The sequence below is a fragment of the Cydia fagiglandana genome, chromosome Z (genome assembly GCF_963556715.1).
Source record: "Cydia fagiglandana chromosome Z, ilCydFagi1.1, whole genome shotgun sequence".
Classification (NCBI taxonomy): Eukaryota; Metazoa; Arthropoda; class Insecta; order Lepidoptera; family Tortricidae; genus Cydia; species Cydia fagiglandana.
The window spans coordinates 14,165,506-14,189,706 of NC_085959.1; the positions used below are offsets into that span (position 1 = coordinate 14,165,506).

Sequence of the window (24,201 nt, forward strand, 5' to 3'; positions counted from 1 at the left end):
CAGTTATTATAAACCGTTTAGCTTTGTAAACACACTTCAACTGGTTTATACTTGTACACAAAACTAAGCCTTTAGGGAGATATATGTTATGAAAATAAAAATATTTGATGTAAAACAGTTTATGTACAATTGTTTACAACCTACTTAAATAAGCATTTATTATCCGATTTAGAATGCAAATGGGTAAGTTAATAAGAAGTTACGTTGTATTATATTATACCTATCGATCGATCCTTCATAAAAAACAACGAGGCAAACAAGTTTTCTTCAAAATGATCCTAAAAATAGATCCATTTTATAATTTGATATCTCATTTGTAATTTTAAATATAACAACCGACTTTATTAACCCAATTCCAAATAAGGTCGACCGAGATAAATGCAACTACTCGCCGCTTTGGACTCAGTGGAGCGCAGAGCCAGGAGGATGATTGGCGACAAGAAGCTAACGGCTAAGCTTCAGTCTTTGGCCCATCGGCGGAAAGTCGCCAGCCTGTCGGTATTCTACAGGCTGCACTTCGGGGAGTGTGCCCAAGAGCTACACGAGCTTATACCACCGTCCCCATTCTACCATCGGACTTTTAGACGCACGGCCGGTTTCCATCCTTACATGGTAGATATTCCACCAATTCGCACGAAGCGCTTTGCTTCTACTTTCCTTATGCGCACTGCCAAGGAATGGAATTCCCTGCCGGCGTCTATATTTCCGTGTTCTTATAACCCGGCAACCTTCAAATCAAGAGTGAACAGGCACCTTCTGGGCGAGCTCGCTCCATCGTAGGCCACGTCTACGCCTCGGCTAGTCTGTGGCCATGAGTAAGCCCATTCATAATAAAAAAAAAAAAAAACTAGGGGTTTATTGCGTCTATTTGAGATATTTTTTTAAACAACGTGAATTACAAAAATTCATCTTAGGTGTAAAAGCCTAAAAGGTAACCTAGACTCTAGGTTCTTTCTTCGCTAGCTTCAAGCTCTCTATGTTACTCTCTAGGTCCTAGAGAGTAACATAGAGAGCGTTTCAACGCATTCGAGAAATTACGAAATATACGATTATAAGCGATGACCTTATAGTTGCAATTATCATAACTTAGCTTAGTTTGGCCTCAGGTTTTCTTTACGGCACGGAAATATTTTTACGCCTGCGTTACTGTTTTTACGAAAATATTTGGATTCCTTCAAACATTATATTAGTTATTTGTAAAGGGTTATGCCCTTTATGCCTGTAAACTGTAAATACCCTAAACTATTACCTTCATTTAATAGTTACAACACATCTTAATTGAAAGCAGGGTTGAGGTATGGAGTGTGGAGCGAGATCAAACGTAACAGTCGGCAGATATATAAGTATGTACAGTCGCCATCAGTTATATCGGAGCGGCCAAGGTGCTCACAAATATCTGAACACGCCTCTATTGTCAGGGCGTTAGAGTGCGATGTTCGCAGATATTGTGAACACCTTGATCGCTCAGATATATCTGATGGCGACTGTACCTACTGTACCTAAAATAAATTTCGGATTGATGGCCCAATGATATTATGTATAACCTCAAATAGGTTATAAGCGTTCCCAAATTGAAGCGCATAAATTGTACAAATCGTACAGTTGATCTTTATTCATGCCTGTCTTTATTTAGGTGAAGAGTTGCATTCTGATCATCACCAGCAGTTCCACTTCATCAAATACCACCTTTTTTTAATGGCATTTGATAAAGTGAATGCTTAATAGTATATCCGACCGAAGCTCTGACGATGACTACGAAACGGATTAGTTTATTCATCTTATCAAAACTTTAATTTAAGTTTAATCAAACGTCCTGCAGGCGTATTACGGATGGCTTTATCCACGTGATAAAATAACAGTCACTCTGAACACCGGATAGAAAGTGATGGACACCGTTCTATCACGCCGTCGCTTAGACAAGAACGACCATCATATTCGTGCAGCAGGGGGCACGGTGTGATGCACACGGATATTGACGTGATGAAGCAAAATTTAATGTTCAACACTGCGCGACAAATTGTGACGTCAATAACCGTGCCTTTATAACCACTTAGGCCGTAATTTGTATGAGAGTTTTACATGGTTGTTACGTGTCAGGCATGGTGACAAGCAATAAAAATGCGACCGTGCTACCGCCGTAGAACATGATAGCGCTACCGTCAGAAATCATTAAATATCATCATATTATATGTTCATTACTTATTCTATTATAGTAACAAATATCGGAATATTCAAGTACCTATACATATATCAAAAAACATATTTGGTTGGCTGAACCAAATTGGCGGTCGGGCCGCATCCCCTGTCGGTATAGCTGTTGCTGATCCAAATTAGACTTTTGCACCCATCTGTAGCCCTCCCTCGTAAACAGTGTCCGCCCCGGCTCCCAATTAAATTCTGAGCCAATACTTCACATTCGCCTTTTTGGAACTAAAGCCGGCGGCGGGAATATTAAATAAAAAGTTTCATAACTGAAATCTAACCACGGATTGTCGTACAGTCATCATCCTTATTAGAAAATGGTTAAAAACGTAGCCCGGCACAATAAAGCGAATCAATTCATTAGAATGTTAACAGGTGTCAGATCAACAAATGATAATAAGCTCAAAGTAAAGTCCATGTAGTCTTGATCCTACATTTAGTTATAAAGTTCTTAAAGCGAAAGACGAGCAGGAGGTTAAGGCAAAACAGCTGCACTTCACTCATCACTACAACGATTAAATTGCAAAGTATAGATTACATTCGGATTGAGATTTTGCTGCTGCACTGTTGCCGGTGGAAATAGATCGCACACTTTCCGTAAGCTTACACCGATACAACTTAAAAAACGTGATCGTTCATGAATCGTATTATAAGAACTAGTTAAATTCGTGCGAAAATTTGTGTAATATACAAAAGACTTGACTATATTCTGTATTTTTAGGTAAAAGAGTAAACAAAATCTACCCTCAAATAGCTTCTTAAGCCAGTTGAGGGTAGATGAAAACATTACATGATCAAATAATATAGGTAGCTTAAAGTCAGGTCGTCCAGTGACAGATCCAGGTGGTTGTATTTAGTTGGTTAATCAATAAATGTTATATCTACTCGAAAATGTACCAATTATTTGTTTACTTTTATTTAAGTACCTTAAGATACAGAGTATAGTAAGTAGCACCCCTTAAGTTTTTTACTAACACAACACCCATTCTGCCAATTTGTAGCCACAAACCAGCTGTACTGTATAAAGCTTTTATTTTATGATCTCGTACAGGGTTAATACTTTCTTTACTCTCTCGTCCAGCCTTTTTATGGCCTAATGCTATTAACTAACTGGTTAATAGACTTTTTTCAGCGTGAAAGCTACTATGGCGTCTTTATAACGCATGCATGCTTCACAAAATAAATTATGTTATAAGATATATTCTATTTCATGTGTTATGTTTATTATTTGATATGTTATAAGATTTAAGATATATTGCTATTTCGACCAGGAAACGTAACGTTTAACTATTGTTGATATTGAGGTCGTCTCAACTTACAGACAGTGTTGCCAACTCGGATTTTTAAAACATGCTAGACTAATGTCTAGATTATGCCAAAGTTTTTTGAAATATGCTAAAAAAAATGCTAAAATGTCAACTTGAAATTAGATACTTAAAACACATACATTTTTCAAATCTGGCGCCTTTTTCTACTGACAAGATCTGCTTGACCAACTTTATATAGTCCGTCGACGTCCATCCGTCCACAAAAGTCAAAATTCATATGAAAATATGAACCACATAAGGCGATGGCGCATATTGTTGCTGCCAAGTTGGTGCAAACTTGGCTTAGACTAAATTATGCTAAAAAATATGCCAGATGCCAAATGGAAAATTTTGGTGCCAAAGCAAGTGGAAATATGCCAGATCTGGCATCAATTATGCCAAGTTGGCAACACTGCTGACAGATATTAGGAGGCATATAGGTAACTATTACAAGGCGCTTATGAACGTCAAAATGAAGCTACGCCGGCTCTAACCCTACACCTCTGCTTTCTGGTAGGTAGTAATTTAATATTTTTAAGATGTACGTAACTTAAATAAGTAAACTACCCCATTCTATTTACCTACTTAGAATAATCAGAGTACTTTTATAGAAATTTGGCTTTAAGACGATACAGGAGCTGAGTTTTAAATATATTAGGTACCTAAATGGGTGAATCAACTTTTAGAACACTGATTTCGTGTCCCTAGCCTGCAAAGAAAAATCGATTTTTCAGAAACCATGTTGATATTTTTACTTTTTTGTTTACAGGGGCATTATTAGATACATAATTATTGAATTAACACATTAAAAGTAACAACTCGATCAGATAAGAATTACATTTTGTACGGTAACGCAGCGGAAACAAAATTTCTTCCATACAAAAATGTGTGTCCCTGATTTTTCTATGGAGGAAAACTTTTTTCTGCTAACGGAAGCGGCTCCTACAACTAGTGCAATAAGGACAAGGCGAAAAATCCCGCGTAAAACTCTCAATAATCGATAATAAGGTTTCGTACTCGACTGTTTCCTCCTCCAAAACTTAACCAATCCTAACCAAACTTAGAAATCTATTTGATTATGAAATTATCTGTGTCGGACCGTTTTGCTTTTTTGGCTAATTGATATCAGTTTTGAATACTATGCCTCTCATGCGGCATAGTCAATTAGGCCATTTTGGCCATTTTTGAAGGGCTCTAGAACCATAAAAACCAAAAATATCAAAAAAAGCAAAACGGTCCGACACAGATATTGACAATATTAGTCTGTGTTGAAAAAAACATTGCTCTAGCATCAAAACCCACGGAGAAAACAGTCGAGTACGTTTGTATGGAGAAATGACCACTCCTGTTGGCTCTTAATGATGGCATTACCACTGGAAATCTCAAACAACTTTTGTCCTAAACTCGCCCTACCCGTTTTGTCCTAATATATAGATAATAGCCCTAATGCCCTGTAGTCTTACCACTCTTTTACCATAATATAATGATTGTCCTAAAACACATTTACATTAGTACTAACTAAATGTTCTTGTTTTTAGCTATACCTCAGTTTGCATAAAAAACATTTTTGACCCTATAGTGCGATTTTTTTAGTTTAGAAAAAATGAAAACAATCTTGTTGTGTCCTTTAATTGGAAAACATGTTTTAAAAATAAGTCATGTCAAATATGTAACAATTATGAATCTAATACGATCATTTCTGCTTCCATAAGCAATAGTTAGGTACTAATTTTTATAAAGCGTTTTTCAATTAATAAAAATGTCAAGATCGCAGCGGACAAATAACATAGTGCACAACTAGCAAAGCACCAGTTGTGCAATAAATTTAAACGTCGTATGAAACTACGAACGTAAAATTAAAGCAACCACAACTAAGTCCCGGCACATTGTAATAAAGTACGTAATGTTATTAAAGCGGTTGTCCGGTGTGCTCGTCGGTGGCTCTGTGAAAATGTTGTTCCGGAATTATAAATTTCAACTAAACGTGTTTCATTTTAATTAAACCGTGCATGGCTGTAAACACAACCCATTGAATGACTGTACTTGTTATAGTATTATTTACATACAGTGACAGCTATCAATAGTTGAAATGAATATAATTATGTATTAAGATAATGCTGGCTGTCAATGTACCCAAGCTATTAGAAAAATACTAAATAAAATAGCTTTGTGATCGAATCACGCTGACAGATAGTAGGAGCTTAAACAATTGCACATTCAATGAAATACTAAGGCAATCAAGTGACGCTACGTCTTACGTAGGCGAACAACGCGCGAACGCAGCGCGGCGCGGCGCGGCGAAAGCGGCCGCCGCCGCGCCGCGCCGCGCCGCGCCGCCTGACATTCGCGTGCAAATCGCGCCGCACCGCGTTCGCAACGAGATCGCTTACGTAGGACACTTCTATGGGCATCAAAGGATTGATTTCGCCGCGCCGCGCCGCGCCGCGTTCGCGCGTTGTTCGCCTACGTAAGACGTAGCGTAACAAGAAACTAGCCGCCGCCGCGCCGCCGGTGCCACCACAACGAGGTTAGGGCCGGTACAGACGGACTGCAATCCGACTAAGATCCGTTGCAGTTGGCGTGCAGTTCCCATACAAATTGCGGTCGGGTCGGAGTCCGTCTGTATCGGCTCTTATATAGGCTCTCATTTTAAAACGACATCCTGAAATTCCTGAAACTTGTGTTATGATAACCAGTTTTAGTTCTTTACGCCGTAACGCAAATCTAAATAATTTAAATTCCTTCAAATATATCACAAATAAGTTTTTAAAATCATAACTCAAAAACTGTCACAATTATAATGTTGATACTCAGCATCTCACAGATCTCAAACTGATTGACACACTCACAAATGATTTTTGTTACAAAAAAATCCACTTTATGTACACTGCCCCACATGAACAGCACACACAAAATACAATGTGACTTTGCGACTGTTATCTGTGATCCCATATCAGATTTTACGGATCTGGTTACAAAATTGATGGATCGAGAGTAACTGAATGAAAAACAATGCAATATTCTATTCTAGGATTTGCGCCACAGATTACTTACCTTGGCCACACACACAGAAAAACAAAAATTGTCTCTTTTTTGTCCGACAATTAAGGACACTGTAGAGTATTTCCTACCGGATATCACATTGTTGCGGTTTCTGGTTGTGGCACTACTGTAATAACCACCGGAGGTACCTATGAGCAATATGACGAACGATTGACATTTCACATTTCACATTTTTTAGTTGAACAGATCACATTTTTTAGTTGTAATCTGCATCGAATGATGTAGTCGTATAAAAAGATGCTTACATCCATAGTCTAATAAAACATGATCTTCTGTTCCTAGAGTGACACAAGCCTACGTCACAATAGCATTGCCACTTTATATAGCGCTATTGCATTTAGATAGCGCATAGCGCTGTCGCATGATGACGTAGCCTTATGTCAGTCACGTGGTCGGAAGAGAGTACCATTCGGAGTATATTATTATACCATGCTTACATCATCACTTATGTCTTAATATAATTGAATAGTGCGGCTCATGGTGTAGTACCATAAATATCTTAATACCTTTAAACGAGCAGTTCTTGTATATTTATATAAACGGCTCTAATGATTTCGATGAAATTTGCTGTATGGGGGTTTTCCGGGGACGAAAAATCGATCTATTATAATAATATGTTTTCTGAACAAAACTCGGTCTCCCAGATATTGGAAGTGAAATAGCGTCTGAGTGTGGTGGCACTGGTGACTTAGTAAAAGCTTTGTTTCAAATATGTAGATTGTGAAGTCTGGGTCCGTCCGTGGTTAATATCAAATGGATTACGTTAGACTGCATATGGATGATGCAGTTTGACTACAGGACCCCTATTCGACAAGCGACTTTTGACGTATCGTGTTGATCTCCCGTTGATGTGGGAAAAATCATAAGTTCTCAAATACATACAATGTCAAAATTTGACATTAACAATGCACAGTTAGGGTGACAAGAAAACCAAACCGAACCACTCTTAGTTTAGAGTTGAGTTTTGGTTGTACCAAATGATATTATCCACCGTTGATGGAATCAACACTCAGTATGGAATAAAATCATCTGTTGATTTGACGTGGATGCGAAATCTGACAGTTGCACATGTCGAATTTGGCCCCATGTCACCTGCATTACCTATTTGTCCAGGCGTATTTATAAATACATGGTAAAAATTAAATTACAATGTTCTAACCTCCTACCAACCATCATAAAAGGAGGAACTTACGTAGCTGAATTAATTTAGCTAAATATATAAACTTATATAGCGAAACAAATAAATTAATTTAGCTAAATTAAGTAAGTAATCAATTATGGCCTTACGGCGGAGCATGTCGACGACGTCACGACAATGGTGTACGGAATTCGATGCCATACTTATGTGTGTAATCGTCGGAGCAACACGACCAGATAATTGGTTATTTATAACCACACTAGGGTATGCGTCTTCAGTGACAAAATGGTTCCTATACCTACAATTTTTGATACCATTTCTCTTAATAAAGCATTGAATATAATTAGTAACATCAGTGCTTAATTTTTGGAATTAACTCGTTTGTAAGTGGTTTCTATGTAACACTTGTAGAGTGTGGGGAAAAAGAAGTGTCTTAGAATGTGTTGGTTTCCTTATACTTCACGACTCACGAGTCTTCTCTTTCCTCACAGAATAACACAATTATTTGTGTTAGTCTGTATTTCTGCTAGAGGCAAGCGAACACCACGGGAAATAATAAGAAATATGACGGCTATGTATTCTTCACGTTAAGAGGTTCTCCCAAAAAAACAGTCCATTTAATAATACGATCTACTTTGAAAATATGACTACAGCTTTTTTGAAGTTTAATTTTCATTTGCATTTTGCTTAGTACACAGTAGTAAATCACATGATTTATATTTATTAGAGAAAAAATAAATGTCAAACATGTATGCATGTAGATATAAATATACGTTTCACGTGTTAAAAGTGTTGATTGTCACCTTAGTACTGTCAAATCGTTATTGCCTATCCACTGCGATAACGACGTCTGGATTTATATAATTGTCAGACGGTTATGAATTTATACGTTAGTCATCATAATCATAAACATATTTATTTTCCAATAGGTACATACTGAATTAAATAAGCGATTAGGACTCGTAGGCTATGTATATTATAGGTATGTATGATAGATAGATAAATCATTTATTTGACAGCTGCAATGACACACAGTATAAGTCAGGAAAATAATTATTATACTACAATTGTTTTTACAACCCTTTTGTTACCCAACCACTTGCGGTGTCATACCCACCGCTGGACAGCTGCCAGGCGCCCGAATTAATAATGATAGTACGGCATACTAACTAGAGGGATTTCGTTGCTCTATAAATTGCAAACCTATTTCCGTAGTTAGCTCTCCCTCTAAATGGAATCAATTACTCGTAATAACTACAGCTCCTTAACTAGAGTCGGACCAAGAAAAGTCTGCAGCGGATTTGATAGCCCACGCAGTGCGAGTGTTATTTATACGTCATAACTTCATAGAAGTTTCAAGTTTAAAATATAACTTGCACTGCGTGGGCTATCAAACCCGCTGCAGACTTTTCTTGGTCCGACTCTATGTTCCTTCTATTTTTGCATACTTTTTTCTATTTATTACTGATTATTTCTAAAGATGCGTACAAATACTTCGGTTTTTTGATCTATCTAAATACATTATTTTCTCAAATCCTTAAAATATGATTTCCTGGTATTTCATTGCTCAAATAGTTTTTGAACTAGCACCAACTGAGAATTTGAAATGTCAACTGAATGCGAAACGTAATGGAAGGAAGGAAGACACTAAAGTTATTGACTCAGCGCGGCGTAACATTATTGTCTGGTTGTTTCCTGGCACATGTCGATGCTTCGCGAGACTTCCTATCTCGACTACAAGAATTTAGTATGGTACATCCCACAGACATATATTATGTCTAAATAGACCCGTGGTTTGTTATGTGGGAATTATTGATCATAAAAGAGACAGTTTCAAGGCGATTCCGATTATGTTTGTAATTTTTGAATATGCGAAAAACAGAATTGTTTCAATTAAAATTCGTACCTACAAGATTTGTATACTCATCTATTGGATGGTTTTTTAAAGGAAGCACTTTGAGCCGCAGCTCGTCTTGAGGCAACTGCAAAGCTTTCATGTGCATGGGCCCCAGCGTTGTAAAGGGACCCACTGATTATCAGTTCGCCGGACGGTATTGGCCTGTCAGTTGTTCGGAACTGTCAAAATTTTGTTCTAACTGACAGGCCGATACCGTCCGGTGGACTGTTAATCAGTGGGCCCCTTAACTTTTTGAACGCCTAGAAAACCTATAAGGTGTCATCACTAGTCGTGCCCACAGCGCTAAGGACAAACTATAGGTGTTATGGCGGACGCTGTCAAAAAAATCTTCACACTTTCGAGTAGGGTTTACATTAGGTCCCTTGCGCCCGGAATCTTGGCGTTCGAGTGATGTTTGTGTTTATGACATATAGCGTTCAAAGGGTTAAGAACATCACATTTACTCAATATTAGTTTTAATGCATTTTGCTGCCAGTTAAGTTGATTGAGACTTAAGAATATTACGAGTATAGGTCTACCACTTATCCTAGGCGGTAGGTAAAAAAATAGATTTTCTATTAGAAGGTAGCTCTCTTAAGTTTTAGAACTAAAATCAGTTTACCGATACAAATATTAGTTTTTTATTATTTATGCAGCCAAACCTTCAACCATCCCGTGTCTATAAATGTCCATACTAGAGTCGGTCCAAGAAAAGTCTGTAGCGGATTTGATAGCCCACGCCATGCAAGTGTTATTTATACGTCATAATTTCATAGAAGTTTGACATTTGAAATAACACTTGCACTGCGTAGGCTATCAAATCCGCTGCAGACTTTTCTTGGGCCGATTCTAACTTCTTACTAACCGCCTCAGTTAAAAGTTCAGACCTATACTTCTGCTAAATCCATTATTATATGTACTATACATATTTCTTGTTTAATCTATATAGGTACGTTCTTTACTTTCTGCAAACTACGAACGTTTTATATAATACACGCTACTAAGCCTTTCTAATGAGGAATAGTTGTAAATACTTTGGATTCCCGAGTAAATACTAACTGTAACGTTAATTTAGTGTGAGCGTATGTATACATAATATTATGATGGTGTTATTTGGTACGTAGTTGAGTCTCTGCTTACAATCTTTACGTAACATTTTCCTAAATAATTACTGTTTGCGCCTTAAATACTGTATTTATTTTATTATTTCCTTTTAAACCACCTCAAGCCTGTTTTTACGAGTAAACAATCGTACTTGATCTATTTGCGTTTATTTACTTTATCTATTCTCAGTATTTTTCGATAAACAAATTATGAATACTACCCTTGAATATTACGCTTTTACCTGTCTGATTATTGTAGAATATAATAAAATCCCATCCTGCTTGAGAAACTCTAGGACGCAATAAAGAATTCAATAAATAAAACCAGTTATTTTTATCGCGCGCTAGATGTAAGGATAAAGGGGTTCCTGTAAACAAACAATGAGGCATTCAGTTTTATATAAAATAAGCTACTTATAGTTTACCGGGAACCTCATAAATGCCGTAGTCACAACACCAACGGTATGTTTATAGGTACCTAAATCTTATTTGCTTAATGGACTCTAAACACCTACCTACGTCTCCAGTTTGTTTTTAACTGACAAATTGCAACTTTGAAAAGAACAAGGAATATCTTTGTATTTATATTTTTATATCTAGCTCCCTCTATTAAGAAAGCTTTGGTGACGTCAATTGCCTATCTCTAAATCAGTGTTTATTAGGTAGAGTAATTATTTTCGAATTGTCAGTACTCGTATGCAGGGCTGACGGGGCGATAACAGATATTGGTTGCAGTTTTCAATCAATCCATTAATAGGATTGCCAAATGCGGTACACTCTGAGGCTAGATGACATCAAATTGGACTGGAGCTATTTCTGTGAACGACTATACCTACACCATTAGGCGACTGCGGACTGCGGTTATGTACCTATCCTCTAAATGCCTTTTTAATACCAAATATTTAAATCGAGTATATATTATACGGGCTCACATTTTTGTCAGAAGTGGCCACATACTACGTCACAGACTGCCAAAAGAAATTTCTACAGTATAGATAGCAGTATGAATATAATGATATTGACGAAGTTTTCATAATTATTTGTTATTCTGTCATATGTACAGTACATATCAATAATAATATTCCAAATTTTAAATGCAAGAATTTTCCTTACGTTTATTCGAAACGTGTTAAGTATAATTATAAAGTCAGCAAATAAACACTAAGTTTGTGTAAGCAGTATGTACCTGGTTTTAAAGTTTGCCGCACTGTTGTCGGTAGGTGGGTAATGTTAAACTTCAGTTTATGGCGTAAGGCATATCAACGCGCTTAACGAGGTAGGTAGGTGACTAGGTAATGCATGTATCAGTTAACGACACTTAACGGCTTTATCATAGGTATAGTTTTAGAAGTTTAGCATACATAATATATAAATAATGATTTGTTGACTTGGCTTAATTTATATCTTGACTGAAAATTCAGTATTTCTTCATTTTATTCTATTGCAGTCTTCGAACACTTCGTACTCCAATAAAATGTTATCTATATATTTATTTCTCTTTTCACTGTGTCAGAGTAGAAACTAAGATCACATTTGTTATAAAACTAATTTATTTTTTGCATTTTGCTAATACCAAAGAGAATGTATACTAGAGAAATAATGAGCGATAGCGCCATACTTTTGGCCTACTCTCGAGTAGATACTTTATGACGTTCAACAAATTTATCAATCACATATCAGTGAAAAAACAAGGATCAAAGAGAAATGGCGTTCTAAGTGTTAATTATTTGTGTCGAAAGATTGCAGTAAATGTACTGACTACATAATTTACTTTGACAATATTCCTCTAGTACAAATTCTCTTTGCTAAAACTGTTATGTGTAAAATCACTACACCTTATAAAACAAAGTCCCTCGCCGCATATGTCTGTTTGTGTGTTTTTTATGTTCGCGATAAACTCAAAAACTACTTAACGGATTTTTATGTGGTTTTCATCTATCAATAGAGTGATTCTTGAGGAAGTTCTAGGTGTATAATTTTTTAACCCGTGCGAAGCCGGGGTGTGTCGCTATACTGTCGCTAGTGTAATAAAATAAAATAAAGTAGGCACGATATGAGAAAAACTAACGCCCTTGGCGGCGGTAGTTAGACTAGTTAGTAAGTGCTACCACTCAATCTCTGTCACTTAATGTCGAGAAAGAGAACACAACACGATTCGTGATATCACAGTGTTAACTAGAAATAAAGGTGGTACCTACTATCATATACTTTGGAGCATTCCACGGGCTGTCTCGTACAAACGCATTTTATTTCCTGTGTTGCGACTTTTTTCTCGGCATTTAAAGCAGGCGATTATTTTTCTGTGCATATTTTTGACCATTTGTCATAGAAAAGGAATCTCTTATACCTTTAAATCTTCAGAAACTTCGCGTTTGTACGGGACAACGGTAGACAATTTCGTGGAATGCTCCTTTGAATGAGCAAAAATCGTCGTTATGTTATGTTCCAGATCGAACGATAACTATATCCGTGCTGTGTGCCGCGCCGCGCGCACTTGCACGTATGCAGTGGCGATCCCAACCGCATTGCCCTTGGCCTAACCTAACAAATTGCAGGCTACCCATCATTTACAATTTATCAACCATTTTGATTTGACAATATCCGGGATAATGCGGCAATGGAAGGTAGATCTGGAATTTAACCTTAACATTATTTATGCGACCTCAAATCCTCTTCTGAGCGTATAACAAGATCCGCTTTTGAACACTCATCGTTGTGCGAGGTGGAGTTTAGGCGCCTTTAATTTGTACAAGGTGGGCGGAAGGTAACGGACGGGCAGAATTCTTAGAGATAATATATATACACAAATGTGTATTTTCATCTTAATTCGAGAAATCATTTTTAATTACAACAAAAATAAAAAATATTGGCCTGCAATTCTGTAATATTTTTCATACGAGATGTTAATTTAAACTAGGTAATTGATATCTACAGGTATTGTTAATAGAGAGTGTGCGAGAGAATATTGAATATTATACTAAAAATAAATGTAAATTTAGCAGTTTTTTTAAAGAACCATTAATATATGCAAACCGATTAGAGTTAGTATAATTATAATTAGTTTTCATGTATTAATGAAAATAGTAGGTATAATGTGATACAAGTACAAGTACAGTCACCACACGGGAATGTTATGCCATTTAGGGTTCTTGCTAAATTGGAAATTCTATAGCGTAAGTATTGACAACCAATTTAACTAGGACCCTAAATGGCGCAACAATCGCGGAGCGTGACTGTACGTACAAGTGTGCTACGTTATGACACGCGAGACGATATTGTGCAAATAGTAGGTATTTAAGCCAATGTTTGTAATGAACACTGCACATGCGTTTCATACGATGTTTATCAACACACTTGCGAGGAAAAACAACATTTGTATATTAATGAAATATGAATTGACGAAACAGTAAAAGTACTAGTTTCAAACTGGTGGCTTACAGTTTTACCATCAAATAATTGCACCAAAGTGTACATACTGGGCTTGTAAGCACTTATTCGCCAGTTCATTGAAGTAAGCTCAAAATACGTTTTCCAAGGAACACTAGGCGCTGGGCGTTTTTGGTGATTTTTTCACCCGATTTTGATGGTAAATGCTGCTGCCAAAGTGTGGAATGACTTGCCTCCACCTCTCCGTGAGCCTATGCCGCTGTTTAAATACAAATGTTTAGTACACGCTCACTTATTAGACAAACAGAGTGGAACTTTCCCTCCCTACTAAAGTTTTTAACCACGTAAGTGTCCACACATCACATACACATAGACAAACGTACAATCCCCGCCTCCACACACAGGCATATATATATATAAATATATATATTATACACACACACACACACACACACACACACACACACACACACGCACACACACACACACACACACACACACACACACACACACGCCGACATACAAACATAATCGCGAGCATGTGTATTCTCATAATATTATTTTCCATTTATTATAAATCCAGTGTTGCAATATAGTATGACTGTTACTTCTAAGTGTACAATGTAAGCAAGCGTATTATTTTTTCTCTCATGTCAATTCAACTCTTTAATATTTTTTAATGTATTACTGTTAACTTGTAACTTATCTGCTAAAATCAATAGGTAATGTTAAATACATTCGAAATGTTAGTAGTAAAATTTTAAATGTTAGTAGTAAAATTTTAAACGAGCACCAAAGTACTGAATTTGTCATAAATTATGTAACATTCTCCGACCGTCCTTAGTCTGGGACCGGTCTGAAAACCAGCGCCGGGCATCTAGGCCTGGCACACGCTGAGACTGGAACCCTTTGCCTAATACAAAAATCTTCTCACCTTTTGCTCTGTATAATTTGATAATTTAACGGTTGTATTTTATTATGTAAGTAATTCTAACTCTATGTTATTTTCATGTATGTGGCAATAAACCATTCTTATTCTTATTCTTATTCTTATTCTTAAATGGCTATCATTCTCGGCTCTTGCCTCTATTAAGTATTAATACTGGCAGCGTCAATTTTAATGTTTTCTACTACTAAAAACATGCAAAACCAAATCGATAAAATGTTGTTTATTCGTGAATGTAATTTACGAGAGAATTTAATCCTTAAATTATGTTTGACGAGATAAAACCTCTTTGAACTTTGAAAACCACCTCAAAGTTGGTTTAAAAAAAATGTATTACTCGACCAAATTAAGAAGGCTCCATAAATTACCACAGAATAAATAATAGTACTAGGTAAGTACAGAAGACTCACTCTCTAACAAAACGCGTCTGTTACGATCAGCACAGATATGGCCGCTAGGTGGCGACAGCGCTACGCGCGGTTTATGGCTTTCCCCAAAATTGGGGTGGAACAGATGTACTTTTAGCTACATCAAAAAGAATAGATAGTATAGAGGGGTCCTGTCAAAGTAAATTTTGTAGTCACGGTACATTTACTGCCATCTATCGACACACGATTAAAACTTAAAATAAAATTGAAAATGTATAAATGAATTAAAATATGTTTACGGATATATGATTATTAATTTTTATTGTTCCACACTGACCCATGTTCTTTCACTGATACGTGTTAAAATTGTTAAATATCAAACGGTGTCGCCAACGCCATCTAAACGACAATAGGCCAAAGGTATATGGCGCCATCTATTCGAGAGTGACTTTTGCTTGACATCCGAGGCACGTTTTTTTCTTAGACTTTATTTATCTTATACGGAGTTATATATATCTCTGGCTACATGTAGCAAAGCGATGAAATCGCGGAGTGAGACACGCCTGACATTACATACAAGTGACATTACATATAATGAAAAAACATGCGTGTTTGGTAGGTATCTAGGATTACTAGCCTAAAAGTGGTTCAATAACTTCCACGTTACGAGCAAGTGTGTTGAAAAATAAAATAAAACGCTACTCCAATCGCAGATGATTAAAACATATGTTTCTCCTAGATTAAAACGATATTATATTTTATAACATCACGATAATGATGACGCTACGATTAGAACGGTCTATTGAGGATAAAATGAAACCATGTTCGAATACCAGAAGCTACAAGTGTCCACGACCCCGGCTTGACCGACCCGCGTCCTGGGTCCACAGAGCCTCACCCCTCCCCCTACCCGCTCCTCCCCTTTGGACCAATCGCCGCGTGCCCACCCCTACGACCTCGAATGAAATTTAGGGGTCGGCCGCCTCAATGCCTTACATGAGTTTCAGTGCAGACATTATTTATATTATTATGTTAAGGGAAATTATAATCAATGCCTTCTGCGTATAGTTGGTCCACAGGCTGCATGTGTAGAATTACTGACAGTACGCTTTGAAAAGTGTAGGTAAATAGTCTTTACTTGTACAGTACATTTTGCAAACCTGCGGGCCAACATGTTACATTGGACAGCCAACGACCTACGCTCTCGCTCAATATCAATATCATCACTCAGGTCGTCAGTGACCCAGTGACCCAGGTACTTGAACTTAGTGACAAAGTTTAAAGGGACATCGCAGAGTGCCACTAGCGGTACCGTCGGATAACTTTTTTTACCGGCTTTAAAAATCATCACTTATTTATTATTTTAATAACCCTCTAAGTACCAATTAGCTGACTAATATTCATAGGTTCTTGAAAACTTTGCATGGTGCATCATATTTAATAAACTTATTTTAAACATGTAAATGTACATTTGATTTTCATTTTGTACTTACTAAATTGTAAAATTATACTCTCGAAACCTATTTGTATAAAAAATAAAGTACCTATCTAAGATGAAAATACTTAACCCAATTTATTCAGTAATTATTGTAGTTGTCCCTTTTCATTAATAATTTAACTATACTAATTTTTCTTATAATATCAAACTTAACTTATTGTACTTACATACTTAAATAACACAAGAATGCAATTGTAGTTCAAAATAAATGCCAACAATTAGTTTAGTGGCTTCCGTATCAAAGTTTGTAAATAATACAAGAATACAATTGCAGTTTTCAATAAATACTAAAATATATTTTAGTGACTATCATATCATAAATTGTACTAATCCATAAATATCTATGTTATTTATAAAATGGAGTTACTGTAATAAAACAAAGTTACCATATACGAGACTGGCTGCAAGAAATTGATTGCCGTGATTCTTAACAACATTTTTTTCCATTACTTAAGAGTCCACATCGTAGAGACCATAGCCAACTAGGAAACCTTATTAGCCAACAAAAAACCTAGATAATTTGCAGACAATATTAGCAAATGAAGCTCACGATGCCGATGACGATAAAAGCGCGACCAGCTTAGGCCAGTGAACGTATTTAATGCCAATTCACATTGTATATAAATACGACACCTAAACACGTCTACGAAACACTGAGAGGCGAAAGCTTCTTCCAAGGATTTCCTCAACGTTAGAGGAAGCTGTACACAATAAACGTTTGTGTACACCCTCATCCGACGGTCCCATGTAATCCGATCAACGGTCAAAGTTTAGACGGCACCAGAAGAAGCTATGAGAATAAAATTTAACAAGACTGCCTATTCCCTTTCTGCCGCAAAGCTAACGTACCGATTTGAGTGCCATTAGGTCGTTTACGTACTTGATGGGTCAATAAAAAGCGCTTTATAGACCGATAACAATTTTGCAGATTTCTAAATGGTTTGAGTTAGGTAAGTGACAAACAAATTGAATGCAGAAGTGTCGACTCGAAGAGTTCACGGGCATAAAGAAGGCATTGTTAACTATGGGCAGTACTTTGCATCGTTAGTGAAATATATAAGTACATATACCTACAGAAGTACACATACCTACTGCAATAACGTAGTGGTTAAAAATCTTATTTTATGATCCGTAAGTGTAATAAGTTGGAAAAAAAGGTACTTACTTACTAATTTATTAGAGCTATCGAACAAAAAATATACTAATAAATAGTTAGATTTTGTAGCTTTTAATAGCTTTTCACTTGCCTCAGTCTAACCAAATAAACAATAAGTGTAATAGTAAGATAAATAAAGTATAATAGAAAATTAGTTTTGGAACAAGGGGCTTAAAGTTGATACCCGAGCAAGCGAATGATGTAATCTTAAGCGTTGCAAAGGTTTCATAGTAAATATACAAGGGTTTAATAATGTACTGCCTACTACTACTACTACTTATCTTGTGAGTCTACCAACCCCTTATCCGCTAGAGCAAAAGCTTTCGCGTATAAGTCCCTTCGCGTCGCAGGATAAACACTACAAACGTTTCCCCGTAGGCGATAGAACGGGGTACAATTAAAAAGAATGTAAATTGTACAACTACAACTAGGAGCGAACCTATTTTTTCCGAAGTAGTTGAGTTCAACACTCCATTTTCCACTTCGATTTCCTGAAATTATAAAGAAATATTGTATATATTTCAGGTTTTTTAAAGTCTATTATCAGATCTATTACTAAGGCATCCCTTCGTTACCACGAATCCCTATTTGATGCTCACTCTCGCCATTCTTTACAAGTGTCTTCGTCACGCCGCGCTAAACAAGCCGATTAAACATGGCGTTTAATTTCCTAATGAGTATTATTGTTTCAGGAATGTTCAGTCTTCATATTCGATAAGCGGATTGCTGAGAAACTATACAAACCGAAACGCAAGGAGAGTATGCTCGACCGCCTCCGAGCATGCGTAGCCCTGCTTGAGAAGCTGCGCCACCCGAAGATGCTGCAGATCATCCACTCGCTGGAAGAGGGCCACAACACCATTGCCTTTGCCTCTGAACACGTACTTGCCAGCCTGCACAACATACTCGCCTGGCATGTAAGTCTGCTCACGCATGTTTAGAGCAACCCTATACTAGCGTCTTTTGAATGACGTTTAAACGTTGCGTCGAGTAGCAGTCATAGAGTGGACTGGTCGCCGACTCTCGGGAGACGCTAGTGTGGGGTAGCCCTTAGAATCGATTTTTTTACCGCTACGATGGCAAACGAGCGTTATCTGTGTCACCAGATGCTAGGCGGCTACAGGCTATGGATGCAGATTTCCATTTAATTTCAGTTGTAAATATATCGTTAACCCTGTATACCAAATCAATATTAATTTAGTATAAAGGCTCCTCTTCACGTTGGGCCAACGCCAACGCCAACGAGGGACGCAGCCATGCGGTAGAATGAGATAACAATATCACTTGCTCTCTCTAACGCATAAATGCGTCCCTCGTTGGCGTTGGCGTTGGCCCAACGTGAAGAGGAGCCATTAAACACATAGTTTACCCAGTGATACAGCCCAGTGACATCACGAGCAAAATATCAAACAAATATGTATAATTTTCAGAGAAATTGAGGTAAAGCTAAAATTTTAATTTGTGCCTGTAACTTTAAAGTATATGTCGCAGTAAGATAGATATAGCCGTTATATAGCTATAACCCTAGGGATATAATTATATGACGTAAGATAGTTATAGGAAAGCGATTCATTACTATCTTACTAGGTATATAACTATAATACGGCTTTAGTTTAGTGATATAGTTATATTACTGGATTAAGTTTAGTGAAATAATTGTAAGTAGGAGTGCAGCGGTGCGGCGGAGGTATAGTTATATCCCTAGGGATATAGTTATATGCCGTATAGTACGTAACTACGTATTATAATAATATTCCTAGTAAGATAGTAATTGTAGGTATTAGGAGTGCGGCAGTGCGGCGGAGGTTTAGTTATATCCCTAGGGATATAGTTATATGCCGTATTATAATCATATTCCTAGTAAGATAACTATTATATATATTTTCATGCTGCTATTTTTAAGGGTTTATGAGGCATTGCCATCGATTCACGAATGCTGGCGCGAGATTTGACAGAATTTCAATGAAAATAGCTGTCACTCAGTAGAAATCTCGCACCAGCTTTCGTGAATCGACCTGTACTTTTACGTAATATTGCTAAAAAGTATTATACGGCATATAACTATATCCCTAGGGATATAACTATACCTCCGCTGCACCGCTGCACTCCTACCTACAGTTATTTCACTAAACTCAATCCAGTAATATAACTATATCACTAAACTTAATCCAGTAATATAACTATATCACTAAACTAAAGCCGTATTATAGTTATATACCTAGTAAGATAGTAATGAATCGCTTTCATATAACTATGTTACGTCATATAATTATATCCCTAGAGTTATAACTATATAACGGCTTTATCTATCTTACTGCGACATATACATAGTTTAGTGTAATTTTTGAAATTCACCTAGTTTCAGAGATAATATTAATTAAAAAAAAAACAAGTTTTTATTGTTACATAGTGTAAAAGGCCTATTTGATGGTGATGTTGCTGCTATAGGACGTAGTCTAAATATCCTTATTGATAGATGTCAAAAAGTCACAAGTAACAATTTGCAAAAAGTAGGTTTTACGAAAAAAAAATGCAAAAATAAATTTTAAGTCACAAGTTTACCAATAATATTTATTTTTTATGTACAAAAACATTCAAAAAATTGAAAAAACAATCCAAAAAGAATTGTTTCTTGGCTAAATTGACCTAAACTGATTATATTTTTTACTTCTTTTGACCACAGAAACGCGTGGTTAAAATTATTCGGTTTCCTCATGTTACACCGTGTATTTAAGCGTAAAAAAACTATAGTCTCGATGCGCACCCCAAGAATCCTATACAAAACATGACAAAACTTCAGTGGACTCAAAATCGCCATAGAAAAAGATCCGTGTGGGTTGCAGGGTGATTCGATTCTAAAGCAAATTTATATTCGTGGTCAGAAAAAAATAAAATATCAAGATAAAGATTGACTGATTGATTTTTCTACAGTTTTCTCTGTTCTAAAAACGTTGAGTGTACCCTCGTAGATATGCAGTAGCACCTATATATTTTTACGTAAACTTTATTGTAGTAAAGGTGAAAACGATGAAAAATTCAATTCCGCTCCGATGAAAAGTCAATATCTCGCTGCCAGTTTCAGTAACGATTCAAACTCGATCACAATAACGAAATTTGCCTTTGATTTTGCTTGTACGGTCCGCAAACTAAGTTACGACGAGAACGCTAACGTTTTTTAGAAAAAGACGGTCTGCGACTGAAGGAAGACTGATTAATTCCTCACGATAATACCTAATTTCCATACAATTATTAATGCAACGTTCTCTAAACGGATTTTATCATCATCATCATCTGAGGCATTAAAGCATCTCTTTTTTAGAGTACCTACATTTTGTGGTACTTCAATATAGATTTACTTGGCCATATTGACGCAAAAGTTACAAAATTAAATTCATTTTTAAATAGTTTTAACCTTTCTCAATTAGATACTCAGCCAACTCACTTTACTGAAACCAGCCAGACCTTAATTGATGTAGTCTGTACTGACATGAAAGAAAAAAATATAACCATAGACCATGTAGGATCACTCTATGGCCACTGCCTTGTTCTCTGCGAGTTCTTAATTAAACTTGAAAAACCTAGACCACTTTACCTAATTTACAGGCCTTTCAAAAACATTGACCTTGATAAGCTAGATGCGGACTTGGGGTGTGTGAGGTGGGACTTGGTGTCGCAATTAGATGATATTCATGCGATGGTTGCAGCTTTTTACCAATCTGTCATTTTTGTTTTTGACTGCCATGCTCCTTCTAAGTCTATTATTGTTAAAGGGTCTTCTTACCCCTGGATCACTGATACGATTAAGCTCATGATGCGGTTAAGAGACAGGGCAGCAGCTGATTACCACAAAAACCGGACTGAGAGTAAAAAGAAGTATTACAAGGACCTTAAATCGATTCTAAACAAAGCTTTATTCAATGAGAAGTTAACATACATAAATCATAACATAAATAATAAAATTCATAATTCCAAGATACTATGGAAAAGTCTAAAATCTACCCTGCTACCAATTAAAAACACAGAAATACCTTCATACTTCAATGATCCTACCACTATAAACAAACATTTTTTAACATTACCAAGTACATCAAGATTGCCCATATCTATATTGACTTACCTTGAGTACCACAGGTTTTGTGACTCTATTTTCCATTTAGAAACTATTAGCTCAGAGCAAATGTTAAAAATTGTTCGAAATTTAAAGTCGAATGCCGAGGGATCTGACGGTGTTAACCTAAAAATGCTTGTTTTGACTCTACCACACACTACTGATTTGCTTACTAAAATAATTAATACCTCAATTTTGACATCTACATTTCCTAATGTCTGGAAGCTGGCTATTGTGCAACCACTGCCAAAAACCTCTAATCCGTCTGAGCTTAGAGACCTTAGACCAATCAGCATTTTACCCTGCATATCAAAAATATTGGAAAAGGCTGTGTGCACTCAGCTCACTAAGTATCTTGAGGCCAACAATATACTTCCAGATGTTCAGTCAGGTTTCCGAAGGGGTAGAAGTACAACTACAGCTTTACTGGATGTTACAGATAGTGTACTGTGCTCGCAAGATAAGGGCATGTGCACTCTGTTGGTTCTACTTGATTTTTCTAGGGCTTTTGACAGCCTAAATATTGATCTTCTTCTGTCTAAATTGACATATTATGGTTTTGATAGCAAAACTGTAAGATGGTTTGATAGTTACCTTAATATGCGCAGCCAATATGTAAAAATTAAATGTGATGGTTCTACATCCACCTCAGATCCTATTGAATTAACCAGGGGAGTCCCCCAAGGCTCTATCCTTGGCCCGATCCTATTTATTTTATACTCTGCTGACATCGGCTCACGCATCACACACTGTAAGTACCACATCTATGCAGATGATGTTCAAGTGTACATCTCATGCAAACCACCTTATATTGATGATGCTATAGCTAAACTCAACTCTGATCTCAGTAATATTGCATCATGGGCTTCAGATAACTGCCTGCTACTTAACCCGAACAAAACGAAATATCTAATCTTTGGAAGCAAACACCAGTTGGCTGGTTTAACTCCTACTTTGAAAGTCACATTATTAGACGAGCCGATCGAGCAAGTCTATGAGGCTCGGAACCTGGGTCTTTTGATGGATAGTGGCCTTCGCTTTGAGAAGCATACTTCTGATGTAGTAAGGAGGTGTTTTTACAAACTAAAAGTGTTGTACAAAATTAGACCTTTCATCAATGAAATACTGCGTGTTAGGTTAGTTGAGTCACTTATTTTATCAAAATTAAATTATTTGGATGCGGTATTTGGACCAAGACTTCTTTGTAAATCCAAAAGACTTATACAACGTGTCCAAAACGCCTGTGCTCGCTTCTGTTTCTGCATTCCATTGCGGGGCCACGTATCACCTTTCCTTAATCAGCACAACATTCTAAAAATGCACCACCGCCGTAAGCTGCACCTTGCTTCTTTGCTCTTTGGTGTAATAAACCTTCAGGCTCCTACTTATTTGTACGAGAAGCTGTCCATTTCCGAGTCACGCGGGGGTCGGCGATCTGCGACTCAACTTCTAACTCATAGACACACATCAGCAGCCTTCCGCGGCAGTTTTCGTTACGCAGCCACTAAGTGTTGGAACAACATCCCTCCTCCTATTAGGAACCTGCAAAGCATTCACAGTTTCAAATCAACTTTAAAAAAGTTTATGCTCAAACACCAATTAAACGAAGAGTGCCTCAAACTTGAGACTAGCTACATTTAAGCACCCTTGACGCATTCCTAGTATTACTGCTTTTCGTCTCTTCTACAACCGCCACTCATTTTAACTGTCATATTAACTGTAATTTTAGTTTTATTATATAATATTATAGTCATAATGTGTTCTTTTATAATTTAGACGTAATAGTCCATGGCCCCGACGGAAGACCAGCGCTAGCCTTTAGGCTAGCACCTGCTGAGTCGGGACCATTTCGTGACCATGATAGTATTACCTGTTGTTTTATCTATAAGTTTTGTCACGAATAAAAACATTCTATTCTATTCTATTCTATTCTATTCAAAAGATTATGTTATGAATGTAAATCCAAAATGCCAGTAATTGAATCAATATTAATATAACTTACCTATATTTAATTCTTATGTATTAAAA

General features: G+C 36.7%; 1 protein-coding gene across 1 annotated transcript in view; it reads left to right on the forward strand.

The window, feature by feature from the left end:
- Positions 1 to 24,201, forward strand: part of LOC134678670 (SCY1-like protein 2) — a 132,696-nt gene that overhangs the window by 54,289 nt on the left and 54,206 nt on the right. Inside the window, exon 3 of the mRNA XM_063537316.1 lies at positions 18,758 to 18,982. Within this exon, the coding sequence (XP_063393386.1) occupies positions 18,758 to 18,982 (225 nt within the window). The remainder of the gene's footprint in view (positions 1 to 18,757; positions 18,983 to 24,201) is intronic.